The 17,090-nt window shown below is 44.8% G+C and overlaps 1 protein-coding gene across 9 annotated transcripts; it reads right to left on the reverse strand.

The window, feature by feature from the left end:
• Window positions 1–388: 388 nt before the first annotated feature.
• Window positions 389–10,134, reverse strand: LOC110495812 (ras-related protein Rab-9A). 9 transcript variants are annotated; one of them, XM_021571259.2, is made up of 4 exons: window positions 9,898–10,126; window positions 3,767–3,886; window positions 1,972–2,009; window positions 389–1,398 (listed from the first exon to the last, which is right to left on the reverse strand). In XM_021571259.2, exon 4 carries the CDS (start codon window positions 1,317–1,319, stop codon window positions 714–716), a length of 606 nt encoding a protein of 201 aa, XP_021426934.2. In that variant the 5' UTR covers window positions 1,320–1,398; window positions 1,972–2,009; window positions 3,767–3,886; window positions 9,898–10,126; the 3' UTR covers window positions 389–713. The 9 variants fall into 9 exon arrangements, with proteins under 9 accessions (XP_021426934.2, XP_021426935.2, XP_021426939.2 ...); XM_021571260.2 differs by lacking the exon at window positions 9,898–10,126 and adding an exon at window positions 4,934–4,997; XM_021571264.2 differs by lacking the exon at window positions 3,767–3,886 and having other exon boundaries at window positions 389–1,394; window positions 9,898–10,134.
• Window positions 10,135–17,090: the final 6,956 nt, after the last annotated feature.

Consider the following 17,090-nt stretch of genomic DNA (forward strand, 5'->3'; position numbering starts at 1 on the left):
TAGTGGTCTCTGATAACACACACACTCTCGCCAGCACAAATGAATGTCAAATAGCAGGCCCAACTATGTACACTCCTGTGTATGATGAAACTTATATGGCCTAAGTGGGTCTTTGTGTATGACGTTATGAACAGGCTGTGTGTCCGCGTGCACATGCAGTCGTGTAAACCAAGGGAGGAGCACAGAGCAGAACGAATGCATTAACCACAGCTAAAAATTGAGAATTGGAACCAAGTGGCCGTTGGTATCATCAATACTCACAAGATACAGCCAAGTTGGCCAGAATTGGGTAGCAGAAGTTCAAATGAGCTCCTACTGTCTCTTTAAAAAGGCCCAGTGCAGTCAAAATTCATATTGTATAAACAGCTGATTAAACAAACACTGTAAAAACTGTGAAAAAATGTGATCAGTTTATTTCCTGATAGTTGGTGGTTGAAAATACAATCTACACAGGACATTATAATCAGCAGGTTTGCATGGGCGGGAGTTTCAGCTTTCCAAGGTGACATCACTATGCGGTTGATTGGTTAATAGACCAATAACAAAGACAGTTCCAAACCCCTCCTCCAATAACAGCTAGTTTTCCCAGTCTTAGTCATATTCTTGCTTGAGAAATATTTTTTTGCTAAAAATCCATTTTTGCCCATTTTAAATTGAGATAAACAGCTGCATTGGGCCTTTAAGAGTCAAATAAAGGTAATCACCACTACATCTCAGCAGCAGGAGGCGCCAGAGCGCGGCTTCCTGTGCAGGTCCATTGTGTCCGTCGGGATGAGGTGCTCCCCCCCTTCCTCCTGCGCCAGCACCCTCCTCACCGCCTCCTCAAACGCCGCCACCACGTTGGTAGAGTCCTTGGCGCTTGTCTCAAAGTACGGGTGGCCGCCGTTCTCGCGGCACCACTGGCGGGCGTCCTCACCCGAAACCTGCCTCTCTGGCACATCCAACTTATTACCCAGGATCACGAATGGGAACTTCTCGGGTTCCTTGACATCAGCGTAGTAGGCAAACTCCTTCTTCCAGTTGTTGAGATTGTGGAAGCTCTGGTTGTCATCCATGCTGAAGGTTAGGAGACAACAGTCGGAGCCACGGTAGAAGGGTGTCCGGAGTGAGCGGAAGCGCTCCTGGCCAGCCGTGTCCCAGATTTGGAGCGTCACGGTGCGCCCGTCCACCTCCAGCTCCTTGTTTAGGAACTCCACGCCAATGGTGTGGAAGAGATGCGTGTCAAACTTGTTGGTGACATAGCGGTTCATGAGAGAGGACTTGCCCACGCCTCCGTCCCCAAGGAGGATCACCTTGAGCAGGGATGACTTGGCTGTCATGGCTGAGCTTGGGCCTGGGCTGAAGGGTTGGTGGAGTAGCTGGCTAGGGGGGAGATGGTCTGGGAAGCGCTGCTGCTACCTGACAAATAGATGACAGTCATTCAGGTTAATCAATCAACTGATTGATTGCTCTGTTAACCGTCTGAGAAAAGAAAATGAGATTAAGAAACACAGATGAACAATTTGAACGCAGTACCTCATCTGTAGTCAGCTAAAGTCAAATCAGTCACAATGCTATACAGTCTGGTAGTTGATATCTTATCCAATGAAGACGTAGCATTCTCCTGCCCGACATTAACTGTTGTAGGAGTTGTAATATTCTCAGCATGTGTCACATGGACAATGATCAGATGAGCATCTCTTAGAGAATCACATGAGCAAAGCTGTTGCCAGAGGCCACACACACACACACACACACACACACACCACGAGACCGTTTTGCATGCATAAAGCTCGGCTTCAGAGCAGACACTTTGCATTAAATACGCGGGGTGAGTTTGGCCGATCGTAAAGTAGACAACGATAGGCCTAAAACTTAGTTTATCCTACCACAATACAGTAGTACAGTTGAGTATAGAATGCATTGTGTAAGGACACAAGAGACAGTTCCAGTAATACATTCTTAATTGTTGCAACACATGCCATTTCTTACCGTTACGTATCAGGGCAAACCATAGCCTAATTCAGCACCTGTTAGAAAAAAACAGAAGGTATGATGTCAGACTAATACCATGACGATGATGAACTACATGAACATGTCAAAGGATTCCATGACATGCATTTAATGAGGCCTTTAAGTTCCTGTAATTAGAATGAATGTCGTTCATTTCAACCCTATTAGTCTGGTATGGGTATTACAATTCAAGGTTGTTGTTTTGTTTTGTTTTTATTTAATGAGAAAAAACAGAAAATCTGATCAGAAAATCTGATCATCCAATTCCTAACATCCCTGTGAGACCTGTTTCAGCCTTCTTCCAGAGTGACAATTTTAAACAGGGCTCCAACTGTTATCTGGTTGGTGATGAAGGGGTTAGAATGAGTAGAGAAATGTGAGCTTATCACCCCCTCAATGCCTCTCCATCACATAATCGATCAATGTCTCGTCTCTGATTGAGGTAGTGTTCAGCAGGCTCCTCAAATACTGTGACAACACTGTGTCACTAAATTGAAATGACTTGCACCACTGACCTCTAGTCAATGGAGTTAACTACTTCAGAAATCTTCTCTAGCCCTCTATCCATTTCCATAATGATATAATAACATCCAAAGGGGTAGTGAAATGGGCAAATCAGCCCAAGTAGGTCAGAGACATAGGTAACAGACGCACATCCTGTTAGTCAAATTGGTTGAAGACTTTGCCTATTGTTAGCCGCCTCAGCCAACTACAGTGAATTTAATGTGCCGGAATATAACTTGACTGAGAGAGGACACTGACTGACTGCACCTTTGTTATGCTGCCTTTCTGCACCTGTGGCACACACAAACACACATTTTAAAAGGGGAAGTAGGCCAACTGTTCAGTTAGAAAAAAATATATATACTGTTTGAGCATTATCAGCATGGTAATCAATGGTATTCTTTTTTACTATGGTAAATGGTAATGCTCCATCTATTTAACAGAGAGCCCTACTAAAATATCATACCACTGATTTGTAGAACAAGCCAATCTGGTCCTATCCCCAGCATTACATATATCACTAGCCAACAGAGAACTTGGTTGGATAGGACATGCGCAGAAGCTTGGAATGTTTGCTTGATGACACACTTGGATAAAAGTGAACACATATCAATCGCGAAGATGATCTGAAAAGGGACGTAGGCTATAGCTATAGGCTATTTGAAACAAACTTGCTTTGGTAGTACTGTAGGTTGATTAGCAGGTAAACAACAAGACTGTCGTATGGAATAAGTATAGCGGACTCCCATGGCCTAAATAACAAACAAACAATAGGAATAAAGACTGCTAGTGAATATACAGTAAATCACTTTCCGCGTTCAAAACAACTCTGAACTCGGACATCCTTGACTTCAATGCGTCCAAGACAACTGGGGAAAAACGAGCTCTGACTGGGAAATATCGTTTTGAACTGTCATCCAACTCGAAATTACAATTCGGAAACTTGAGCAGCTTTTATAGAGCTCCGACTTTCTGACCTGAAGATCACCGACTCATGGTTTAACTTCGTTTTTTTTCTCCAGTCCCGAAAGCACCAAATGCTCGCTTGCCATGAACCACGTAGTCTGAGATCATGCGCGTAGCTTAAACATCAGCTGGCTTAATGTAGCTGGCTAGGCTAATTGGTAAAAACATATATTATATATATATATATATATATATATATATATATATATATATATATATATATATATATATATATATAGTTAACATTAAATGTGAAAGTCTAAAATATCTAACAACGAATAGTATCACTTGGTTACAACTGTACCTTGCTGTTTAAAATGTACTTCGGCGGTGCCATCCCTTTGCAAAATCCTCACAAGCGGCCGAGGTTTCCCGGTGACATGGCGCTACTGACGCTCATATGACCGATCGTTTGTCACGCCTACTGTGGGCAAAATGGATAAAGGATGCTATTAATGTGTGTGTAATTGTGCTTTTACTACTGAAAAAGTATATGAAAGTATAGCAGGAAATTGACATTCTAAACACTGATGCGTCATGGCTTTTGAATGTGGCCATGGCAATGCCCATACAAAACATCTCTGGCAATATTGTGATGACGTCACTGTAATATTCCATACAATGGGCGCGTTCCTCTGCTCAGGAGTTGCTTTCACATGTCAGATCTTACAACGCAATGGGTAGTTTAAAAAAAAAAGCTAATTACATCATATGTTATAGCAATCTTTTAGTCAATGACAGTCAATCACTCAAACGCTGCACTTTGTCAGGGATAGCCAAGCCCCATTGTGACAAGAACACGGTTTCCACTAGATAGCACAACCACAAAGTCAAAATTGTCTACAAAAGTCCAAATTCAGGTTAGGCATAACGTTAGCGGTGTAGTTAAGGTTAGGTTTAAAATCAGATTTTAAGAAGATAAATTGTAGTATGGGGTAAGTTGAGCCCCGGGAGAGGGTAAATTAAGCCGCCTACAAATGTCTGTACTGAATGAAATATTACCACTACCTTTTTAAAACCATGTCTACACAATTCACATTGCAGGCTGAACACCTTAACATAGACCAGGCCCTGTTGTTATCTCATATCCAAGCGAAAATGCCTTGCATTATGCCTGGGAAGAAAAAACTTCAATTTACTTAACTTGTGATTGGCTCAACCATTGGCTCAACTTACCCCAAGCCAAACATTTGACTATTTTAGCCCACACAGCTTCAAGGATGCAATTTCATGCTAGGTGTAGGACCTCATATTGACCCCAAATTATGTATAGAACAATCGTAAAATTATCTACTTTGGTTTAGATACAAGCATCATGAAAATCAGTTTCTTGCACATAACTTGCTTACCACTTTTTACATGTGGTTTCTTCCTTAACAGACTCCATGAAATGATGACCTCGTCCTAAATATTTGGTAAAAAGATACATTTTGTGTATGGTTTCCCTAGAAACAAGGGTGGCTCAACTTACTCCTTTGGCTCGAACTTATCCCACTCTCCCCTACATTGTATTCTGCTGTACCTCACTGTACAGTATCAGCAATAGTATGCTGTTTGAAAGATAGGAGAATGTGGACTTTCCACTTGATAACGTTTATCTATTGTAATATTATCAGTGTGGGAGTGGGCAGAAAAGCCTGCACAAACAATGTATTAAACAGTGTGAATGTGAATGATTGTGAAGGTGTGTATGTTTGTAAGTACCACCATGCACAGTACACACATACTGCCCGAGCGCGCGCGCGTGTGTGTGTGTCTCTCAAAAAAAGAAAGTTATCAGACAACGATTGAAAAGTTAAAGGCTATAAGTAGGGAGACTATCAATAAAATAGGGAACTGCATGGACTTTGGAAAAGCCACTCCTTGAAAATACACATGCCATACTGACAGTGAAACACAAACTTAATTAAATTGATAAAACATAATGATATCTCCAATGACTCTGATATAGATGTCTCTGTAATGTGTACAGACACATTATAAAAACACTGATGAGAACAAATCATATACTATAATCTTACATTTCCTGCTGTTCAATGGCCATTTCAATGAAAGATATACCCATTTAGCAATGTAATTTGAACATTCTTTAGCAATATAACCATTCATTATAATCTTATCTGATATGAAATGCTGCTACCATTCCATATATCTTCAAACCCCTATCCCTGCCCACAGAGAATAACTCATTAAGCTAACTTTGTCCAACTGTCATCACAATGATGGGCTGCTGAGTCATTAGCACTGGATGTGGGCTAGAAAGTGAAGGATCATGGGAGATCAGCAAGCCCCCGGCCGGAGGGTTTTTTCTGGATCTCAAAATTGAGATCGTAGCAGGTTACGAGAACTTACGCAGCAGGTTAGGATAATTAGGTTAAGGTTCGGAAAATGGTTAGCTAAAATAAAATACAAATCTACTTTTGACATCAATTTGACATAAACTGTATCCCTTCTAGACATGACCCTGCCGGAGCTGTATCTTGGGCTGATTAATGGGTCACATGACCACAGGAAGGCCACATGGGTCTTACTCTGCAGCTCAACAGAAATGTCAACATAGGGACTACATCTTGTGTTCTCACACACAGACAGACTCCATGCTAAACACACAGTACCTATTAATGGCAAATGAGAAAGAAATTGTAAAAGAAAGAGAAACACTTTTGTATTACAGTATGTAGCGCAGCAAGTTTAATGACAATGTAATGCATACAACACATCATGTGGTAAAATGTGAAATGTAATTCTTCATTTCTGTCATTAAAACATGACATTATTCAGTTTGATAGGGTGAAGACGTATCATCAGGATCTCGACAAAAACAAAGCAGGCATTTTACATGTGGTGTGGTGAGGATGGCCTATCAGAGGCACACCCAGCCGCTGTGGTACCACTGCTCCCCACACCTGCTACAGGTCACAAAGGTCATGGCATCCTGGTCTGCAGTGGCCTGGCGAACCCACGCCGGCAGAAACAGCGTGCCCCGGGACATCCGCGTCACCCTGCAGTCCGACCCCTCGCACCGCAGCTTCGGGGTGGGTGTCCCCTCCAGGTCCTTGGGGAGCTGCCTCTCGCTCCCCCCCGCGACGAGTACTCCCCCTTAGCCGCTGGAGCTCCTCGTTGGCCATCTCCTCCACAGACATCCCGGGGAAGACTTACGGCCCCAGGCTGCCGCCCAGGAGACCACACCAAAGGTGGCCGTTTTTGGGATTCGTTAGGTTGGCCACCTTACCCCTGATGCAGGCCTTGTATTTGGCCTCGTTTGCACGGTGCAGTGCATGGATGTGCACCGCTAAGACGCGGGCTGCACATTCGCGTCATAGAGGTGGATGTGCAGTCCTCCTCCCATCTGCAGTCCTCCTCCTCTCTGCAGTCTTTCCCTCTGCCTCCTTGGAAGTTTCTGGATTGAGGGCACCAAGTAGGAGCTGGATGCACTTTGTCCTCAAAGCCAACTCAAAGGAATCCTTACAGGGGGAGGGTTACCCAGGGAAGTGGTGGCAGGAGTTTCTGACTGCTTTGAGAGGGTGGGCAAAATTGACTCCGAAGACAAATCACCAGCTGCCTGCCACGATGTCACGATGCCTTAGCTCTCCCACACTTGGTCCCATTTGTGAGTGTTCTGTCCTCGGACCCAGTATGGAAAACCACATGTTCACAAAACACACCCAACTCCACTGGTTTACTAGCATCACCAGCAGCTAGGCCACCTCTGTCTGCCAGACAAGCTTTATCAGCCAGCATACTCTCTCCAACGACAGTGAATTCTTCTCTGCTTCCCTTCTCCTTTGAAATGTGATAGGGGTGGCTGTAGAGTTTCTTCCATTTTGACAACAGGTGCTTGGCAGTTGTTTTTCACTGAATGGTCTGAGCAGGTATTGAGGAGTCTGTAAAAGACCCTGACGATATATGTGCCTTGCAGTTGCTCACAAGTTACACAGGCATTATCAAGGGCAGTCAGGAGAGGCATAATGTTGCCATAGTTACCTTCCCTGTTAAATTTGTCCATTTGGAGAGCATGATGAGTGATCTGTTTTGTGTCCATGGTATGGTGGTCATATTCTTAGAGACTGGCCGGAGAAAGACTGATATGTATAAATGCAATTTAGGCTACAGCTTTTGTAGGGTCATGACATTTTGTTTGATATTGGCATTGGAAACCCTTGGGCCTGCAAACATTTCTGCAGTTAATACATGTTTTATGCAATGCTTTGAAGTGTGGCAGACACATTTGTACAGAATTTTGAAACCACATTCTAAAATGCAGCTAATGCACTTCAGGACCAGCTACACTAAAATGTATGTTGGGAAACGGAAGCTTTGATGCAATGTGTTGGCTAAATTCTATCACATAAATATAATTTAAAAGCCCCAAACGTTATTCATACCCCTTTTCGGTTCGAAAATTACAGCACAGCCTACCACTCGAATCGAATAGCAGTTCTCGAGCTGTCAACCTCCATTTGTTCTGTTTTCCAAACCAGATTTCTGAAAGAGGGCGCCGCTCAGCCAGGCCGTGTCGAACTGTTACTTGTTGCAATATTGTAACAGGAAGGAATTGGCTAAGCGAGAAGGTTTACTCCGCCCAAAATATGTCCAAGAAAATAAGACATAAAGTTAAACATTTTTGTATGGAGGTCAATGAGAGTGTTGAATTTTCTAAAACAAAATAATATATAATTTGCTATGTGAATCTTAATTGATCGAATATAAGTTTCGTAATTGTTATTTTGTTTCGAATATATTGATACAAGCAGACGCACATGGAATTTCGGCAAAAAAACAACGATTTCATATCGGAGTTATCCCTGTTATTCACACGCGTGAATCTGCCCTCTCATTGGCTAGAATGGTCCCACCTGATCGTGACTCCTCCCGCCTGCTTCCATCTTTGAGGAAACGTATTTCCATTGTTAGAGCGTTCACTCGACTATCTTGTCAATATAATAGAAAATCTTTGATTGTAATATGTCCATGTTACTTTTTGCCATGTTTGTTTACATTTCCATTATAATGAAATAAATTGTAGGCAAGGTTGAAAAACATATTAGGTAGAAAATACAAAATAATTATTAATATTCTATAAATAAAGCCATATCTACCCATATCACATTGTTTTAAAGTATTGTTTTGAGGTCACACCTTGGTCAGCCATAATAGTGTTTGTTGCTTTGTTGTGGAGTTGTTTGTGGAGAGTAGATTACACGTTGGAGAATTCTCTCAAGCAACAGCTGAAACCAGTTACTTTTTCTGCAATGCGGCCAATGAACGAAAGCTAAGAAAAGGAAGTATACAAGCAAGATGAGGCAAGTCTGTCAGTTGTGAAATGAAATAACTTTATGTTATGTAATAAAGTTAGAAAGTTGAAAGAGAACTGTGGAAATGGGCACATGACATCTGGGATGTCATATTGTGGCTAGCAAGTTTGCCGCCAGGCAAATAGTAGAACGGTTCAAGTAGAATAGGCATGAGGATCTTTTCCCCTTCTCTCGCTTGAGAACTTTCAAAGCTAACGATTTGCAAAGTGACAGGTGTTAGATGAATGGGGGTTGAGCTATTCCCTGTTTGGTATGACATAAAGAAGAAAGGCAAATGTTTGTGTTGCATTAATATTGGCAGCCACATACTGGCAGGTCTATAGTTGGAGCAGTAGGCATTGCTAAGGTGTGGCATCGTACAGTAAACCTGTACAGTAAACCAGGATCAAGTTTAACACACAATGACTCTGAATGTGGCATACATTATATTATTCATGTGTTATAATTTATTTATTTTATTTTATTTAACCTTTATTATTGAATGGGCAGTGTGTTCAATGGTATAACTTACCTAGGCTACATTACACAAGTAGCTGTGCACTTAGTCTGTTAATTAACAGAAAATGGTTTGTATGTAACTACTGACTTTTTTAAAAATGTAAAAGAACAAAAATGACAATAGTAAAATAAATGGGGGGGGGGGGGGGGGGGGGGGGGACTGACATTAACCTTTGGCATTGCTTTTCCATGACATGGTTTGCATTGAAGAGAAATAGATATTTTATATTCATGCCGTTATGCTCTTGAGCAGGGATTCCCAAACTCGGTCCTGGGGCCCAAATTTGGGAATCATTGGCCATAGAAGGTAAGCAGAGTAAAGGTATTGGGAACCTGTAATTGGTATAGTGAGCCCTTGTGTTGTGGGGATTTAGCTCTATTTTTTTATTTGATGAAAACAAGGTGACCTTTTCAATAAACTAAGGGAGAGTTTCACCTTTTCTCTGAAAGCCTACATGCAGGTGATAGTTACAATACTCAATGTTCTCACAAAATCTTGCCACTCCTATATGTTTAGGCCTCCTATGTACTGTTTACAGAGGTTATGTGTATGAATACTTTTTTTTAAATACAAAGGATCAGTGGGGAATAAAACGGAATTCTCAGAACACGTTAAACTCACCCTTATCATGCTACAGTATGGGGAAGGAGATGGGTGGAGTCAGGTTGGTCTGTTGATTAGTCAAGGGGAAAGCCAGCTGTAGGCCTACCACAACATCGACTGGCCCCAGTGTGCTGATCTAACTGCAACCAGGAATGACTGGACTTTCTAAAAACCCGCACCAGGCTCCTTTGGATCTTATTGAATCATTTGCTTGGCCCGCTACCGCAGTCCGTCCTCCCTGCACTCGTGCGTTCCTTGTACGAGGGAATGGAATTTTACCAGCTGGTAGTGATGATGATAATGATGCTCAGATATGTTATGGCCACAAGGAGGCGCTCTCTGCCTTATGATTGTATCAGATAGACGTGATGGCGTAATGTGCTTTGTCACATTGTCTCCTCCTCCATCACACAAATGCGCACACACAACCACATCCAACGTCTCTGCTTGACACCTCATAAGGAGGGAACTTGTTTTAAAGCATGAAGATTCTCATACAGAATGAGCAGGTAGAAAAGGAATGTGGCCAGTCCCCAAGCCCCCATCCCTTACACCCAAATATTATCATTGCCTGCACCAAGGTACCTCCCACAAATGTTTCATTTTCTCCCTGCTGCCAGCTTGCTCAAGAGCTCTGACAGTAGTCATTCTTTAAAAAAATGCAACCTATTCTGAAAAGGATTTATGTTATTTGTTAATCACATTTAGTGAAAGGATTGTGTCTATGTTGAATGTGTCACGATGTCTGTTAAGCCAGTTCATTTTAGACTCACTTACAGCAGTGATATAACGGCATCATCGCTGCATCAGTCTGTTAGGGGAGACTGGAGAGATGGATTCAGTCAGTATTGCAGACAACACAGTGTACAGGAAGGGAGGGGGAGGCTGACTGTTCCGGCCAACACACACACACACACGCGCGCACAAACGCACGCACAGTGACCTTGAGAGCAGACAGACAACAGGGATGGGGAGGGGGTGGGTTAGTGTGTGTGACATATTTTGTTATCCCACAAGGGATTCACCCCTGCTCGCCGAGCCTGAACTCTACGCATCTGTGTGTTTGCTAACAAAGAGTCTCACGAGACACTAGTACATCACCTCAGGATACTATTGGTCCGCCCATATGTTACTGTATGTTTCAGTAGGTGTGATAAGAGACGTTATTGTTTTTAATCTAGAAATAGCTGAGAAGAGATATCTCCTATCCTACTTGTTGTTAACTGGTACAGTGTGTTGTGTTTCATCCCCCCCCCCCCCCCCCCCCCCCCCCCCTACTGTGTCTGCTTTCCGCTTGTGTTAAGTTGTATTGAGGCTCTACAGCCCTCAAACTCAACTCTGGACCTCAAAGCCAGTTCCACTGCATTGTTTCATTGTTCCTCTTCTAATCAGGGACTGACAATAGGTGTGTGCAATGAATTATCAGGTAGAACAGAAAACCAGCAGGCTCTGGACCTCGTAGTGTAAGAGTTGAGTATGCCTGCTCTACAGCATGGTTCATAATTCAGAAGACGATATCGAAACAGTCCATGGGAAATCTGGGTGAAAGTATGACTAATTTCAAGTGCGCTGCACAATTGATTAACATATTCCATTACTCCCTTGACTCAATGCATATATACAGATGCTTACTGCCTTTCCATTGTCAAGTGAATGTGAATGATTGCACTTAGTTTCGAAAGTATGGGTCTCTGCCACTCTCACATTGTTTGAATTATGTATTTTGATCCATCCTGCTCACCGTAGGCCTCGGATCACAGTAAGGTATTTTCTGGGAAGGAAAATGTTGATGATGTTCTTGCTCAGCCACTGCTGTGGTTTTTAACATATGCCCTTCCGATTGGCTGTACAGTGTATTTACGATTTGCCACTGTGGTGACTCATCACATTGTTTTCCCATGAACTCCCATCGGAGAGATGATTGGTCTCACGGGAAGCCGCAGCCCACCAGAGTCCTTATAGACACAATCGCCCACATCCTCCCACAATGCTTAGAGATATCCAAAAAGGGCATGCAAAGGAAGTTAGTAATGCCTCCTATGACTGATGGGTTGGATAATACTTTTCTCGTTAATCATCTTGAAAAAAACGTATACTTTAAAATTGGAAATCAACCAAATCCTTCATCGTTAATAAAATGGAAAGGTCAAATGCTTTATTATCTAAATGTTGGGCGTCAGAGAGAAACAAAATGGTGCAGTTTAGACCATGTAGACCGTGTGGAGATGGGGGTGTGAGTAGGTGTGATGTCGTTGATGTTTGAGTGCGTCTGTGTGCTGTTGTTTGCATGTGTTTGTTTTGTATTGTTTGGAAAAATATATATAAAATCGTACACAAAGAAATGTAATGCCTCCAATGTTCGTCGACTACCTGCCCTCCAGGACACCTACACCACCCGATGTCACAGGAAGGCCATAAAGATCATCAAGGACAACAACCACCCGAGCCACTGCCTGTTCACCCCGCTATCATCCAGAAGGCGAGGTCAGTACAGGTGCATCAAAGCTGGGACCGAGAGACTGAAAAACAGCTTCTATCTCAAGGCCATCAGACTGTTAAACAGCCACCACTAACATCGAGTGGCTGCTGCCAACACACTGACTCAACTCCAGCCACTTTAATAATGGGAATTGATGGGAAATGATGTAAAATATATCACTAGCCACTTTAAACAATGCTACCCAATATAATGTTTACATAACCTACATTATTCATCTCATATGTATACGTATATACTGTACTCTATATCATCTACTGCATCTTTATGTAATACATGTATCACTAGCCACTTTAACTATGCCACTTTGTTTACATACTCATCTCATATGTATATACTGTACTCAATAGCATCTACTGTATCTTGCCTATGCCGCTCTGTACCATCACTCATTCATATATCTTTATGTACATATTCTTTATCCCCTTACACTTGTGTCTATAAGGTAGTAGTTTTGGAATTGTTAGCTACTTGTTAGCTACTAGATTACTTGTTGGTTATTACTGCATTGTCGGAACTAGAAGCACAAGCATTTCGCTACACTCGCATTAACATCTGCTAACCATGTGTATGTGACAAATAAAATTAGATTTTGATTTGATATATCCAGAGGTTTATGGTTGATTCATGGTCACTGTGATGTGGTATGAATTAAATGCTTTAGGGGGGAATCTGTCTGGTACTGTGTGTGTATCAAGTGTCTGTTTATTTTGCATACTCCAACCATAGTGAGACCACAGGCACCCTTATTTTTTCAACAGACACCCAGTCTACTGTTGCTGCAAATTGCAACAATACTTTTCCCACACTCAAGTCATATAACAGACACTCTTATAGAAGCAATTAGGGTTAAGTGCCTTGCTCACCTAGGTGACTGGGATTTGAACCAGCGACCTTTCGGTTACTGGCTCAACGCTGGTAACCATTAGGCTACCTACTCTTACTACACAATGTCACGCCCTGACCATAGTTTACTTTGTATTTTCTATGTTTTGATTGGTCAGGGTGTGATCTGAGTGGGCATTCTATGTTTCATGTCTTGTTTGTCTATTTCTATGTTCAGCCTGATATGGTTCTCAGTCAGAGGCAGGTGTTCATCATTGTCTCTGATTGGGAAGCATATTTAGGTAGCCTGGGGTTCACTGTGTGTTTGTGGGTGATTGTTCCTGTCTATGTGTTTTTCACCAGATAGGCTGTTTTAGGTTTTCGTTACGTTCATCACGTTCTTTATTTTGTAGTGTTTGCATTGATTCGTGTTTTACGTTTGTCCATTAAAACATGGATCGCAATCTACACGCTGCATTTTGGTCCGACTCTCCTTCGTATGAAGACGAAAACCGTTACAGAATCACCCACCACCAACGGACCAAGCAGCGTGTCAACAGGCAGGAGCAGCGCGAGGAGACGCGCAATAAGGACTTCTGGACATGGGAGGAAATCCTCGACGGGAGAGGACCCTGGGCTAAACCAGGGGAGTGTAGCCGCCCAAAGGTGCAGCAGGAGAAGAAGCAGCAGGAGCAGCTGCAGTGGGAGAGGCTGCACCACCTGGAGAAATGGACATGGGAGGAAGAACTGGACGGTAAAGGACCCTGGGCTCAGCCTGGAGAATATCGCCGCCCCAAGGAGGAACTGGAGGCGGCGAAAGCTGAGAGGCGCAGATATGAGGAGGCAGCACGACGTAGCGGATGGAAGCCTGAGAGGCAGCCCCAAAAATTTCTTGGGGGGGGGCTAACAGGGAGTATGGCTACGCCAGGTAGGAGACCTGGGCAGACTCCCTGTGCTTACCGGGGGGCGGGTGCATAGCCCGGTGCGGTATATTCCAGCTCCGCGTGTCTGCCGGGCTAGATTGAGCGTCGAGCCTAATGCCATGAAGCCGGCTCTACGCAGCTGGTCCCCAGTGCGTCTCCTTGGGCCGGTTTACATGGCACCAGCCTTGCGCTCGGTTTCTCCGGTTCGCCTGCATAGTCCAGTGCGGGCTATTCCACCTCGCCGCACTGGCAGGGCGACCGTGAGCATTCAACCAGGTAAGGTTGGGCAGGCTCGGTGCTCAAGAGCTCCAGTGCGCCTGCACGGTCCGGTTTTTCCAGTACCACCTCCACACCCCAGCCCTCCGGTAGCAGCTCCCCGCACCAGGCTTCCTGTGCGTGTCCTCGGCCCAGTACCACCAGTGCCAGCACCACGCATCAGGCCTACAGTGCGCCTCGCCTGTCCAGCGCTGCCAGAGCCTCCCTTCTCTTCAGCGCTGTCGGAGTCTCCCGCCTGTTTAGCGCTGTTAGAGCCTGCCTTCTCTACAGCGGTGCCGGAGTCTCCCGCCTGTTCAGAACTGCCAGTTAGCATAGAGCTGCCAGTTAGCATAGAGCTGCCAGTTAGCATAGAGCTGCCAGTTAGCATAGAGCTGCCAGTTAGCATAGAGCTGCCAGTTAGCATAGAGCTGCCAGTTAGCATAGAGCTGCCAGTTAGCATAGAGCTGCCAGTTAGCTTAGAGCTGCCAGTCTGCAAGGAGCCGCCAGAGCTGCCAGTCTGCAGGATGCCGCCAAAGCTGCCAGTCTGCAAGGAGCCGCCAGAGCTGCCAGTTAGCAGGGAGCAGCCAGGGCCGCCAGTCAGCATGGAGCAGCCAGGGCCGCCAGTCAGCATGGAGCAGCCAGGGCCGCCAGTCAGCATGGAGCAGCCAGGGCCGCCAGTCAGCATGGAGCAGCCAGTCAGCATGGAGCAGCCAGTCAGCATGGAGCAGCCAGAGCAGCCAGTCAGCATGGAGCAGCCAGAGTTGCCAGTCAGCATGGAGCAGCCAGTCAGCATGGAGCAGCCAGAGTTGCCAGTCAGCATGGAGCAGCCAGTCAGCATGGAGCAGCCAGAGCTACCAGTCATCATGGAGCAGCCAGAGCAGTCTGCCAGCATGGAGCAGCCAGAGCTGTCAGTCAGCATGGAGCAGCCAGAGCAGCCAGTCTGTGTCGACCAGTCTCTTCCAGATCTGCCAGTCGTCCAGACTCTTCCAGATCTGCCAGTCGTCCAGACTCTTCCAGATCTGCCAGTCGACCAGACTCTTCCAGATCTGCCAGTCGACCAGACTCTTCTAGATCTGCCCGTCGTCCAGACTCTTCCAGATCTGCCCGTCGTCCAGACTCTTCCAGATCTGCCAGTCGTCCAGACTCTTCCAGATCTGCCAGTCGTCCAGACTCTTCCAGATCTGCCAGTCGTCCAGACTCTTCCAGATCTGCCAGTCGACCAGACTCTTCCAGATCTGCCAGTCGACCAGACTCTTCCAGATCTGCCAGTCGACCAGACTCTTCCAGATCTGCCAGTCGACCAGACTCTTCCAGATCTGCCAGTCGACCAGACTCTTCCAGATCTGCCAGTCGACCAGACTCTTCCAGATCTGCCAGTCGACCAGACTCTTCCAGATCTGCCAGTCGACCAGACTCTTCCTGATCTGCCAGTCGACCAGACTCTTCCTGATCTGCCAGTCGTCCAGACTCTCTCAGATCTGCCAGTCGTCCAGACTCTCTCAGATCTGCCAGTCGTCCAGATTCTCCCAGATCTGCCAGTCGTCCAGATTCTCCCAGATCCGCCAGTCAGCCAGGATCTTCCAGAACCGCCAGCCAGCCAGGATCTGCCGGATCTAACCACCTGCCTGAGCTTCTTCTCAGTGCTGAGCTTCTTCTCAGTGCTGAGCTTCCTCTCAGGGCTGAGCTACCCATCTGTCCCGAGTTACCTCTGTCCCGAGCTGTCCCTCTGTCCCATGTTATCATTGTGGTGGGTAACCTATTTAGGGAAGTTTAGGAGGGGGATTAAAACTGTCATGGAGTGGGGTCCACGTCCAGCGCCAGAGCCGCCACCGCGGACAGATGCCCACCCAGACCCTCCCCTATAGGTTCAGGTTTTGCGGCCGGAGTCCGCACCTTGGGGGGGGGGTACTGTCACGCCCTGACCATAGTTTACTTTGTATTTTCTATGTTTTGATTGGTCAGGGTGTGATCTGAGTGGGCATTCTATGTTTCATGTCTTGTTTGTCTATTTCTATGTTCAGCCTGATATGGTTCTCAGTCAGAGGCAGGTGTTCATCATTGTCTCTGATTGGGAAGCATATTTAGGTAGCCTGGGGTTCACTGTGTGTTTGTGGGTGATTGTTCCTGTCTATGTGTTTTTCACCAGATAGGCTGTTTTAGGTTTTCGTTACGTTCATCACGTTCTTTATTTTGTAGTGTTTGCATTGATTCGTGTTTTACGTTTGTCCATTAAAACATGGATCGCAATCTACACGCTGCATTTTGGTCCGACTCTCCTTCGTATGAAGACGAAAACCGTTACACACAACCTTCACTTCTCCTAACTTGAAGAGAACAGAAAGTCCAGTGACATAGAAGGACCTTTATCAGTTGTGGTAACACATTTACGTATATGAATGTGTGTACACAGGTGTGATAACCAAGGTCTGATAAGAGGTCTGACAGTGGCACTTTGTTTTGTAAGGTCACACCCTGTGTGTCATAGACTATTCCACTACAAGTAACGTGGTTGTTGTATCATGGTTTGAACATATCAGAATTTGCACACATAAAAGTGTTACAAAATGTTTATACTGTAGGAGCTGTAAGCATTAGATGCATGAAGCTGTATATTATGACTGTAGAACATACAGATTGAAAGGTATCTGTCTGTATATATAGTACCAGTCAAAAGTGTGGACACACCTACTCATTCAAGGTTTTTCTTTATT

The sequence above is a fragment of the Oncorhynchus mykiss genome, chromosome 18, assembly GCF_013265735.2.
Source record: "Oncorhynchus mykiss isolate Arlee chromosome 18, USDA_OmykA_1.1, whole genome shotgun sequence".
Lineage (NCBI taxonomy): Eukaryota > Metazoa > Chordata > Actinopteri > Salmoniformes > Salmonidae > Oncorhynchus > Oncorhynchus mykiss.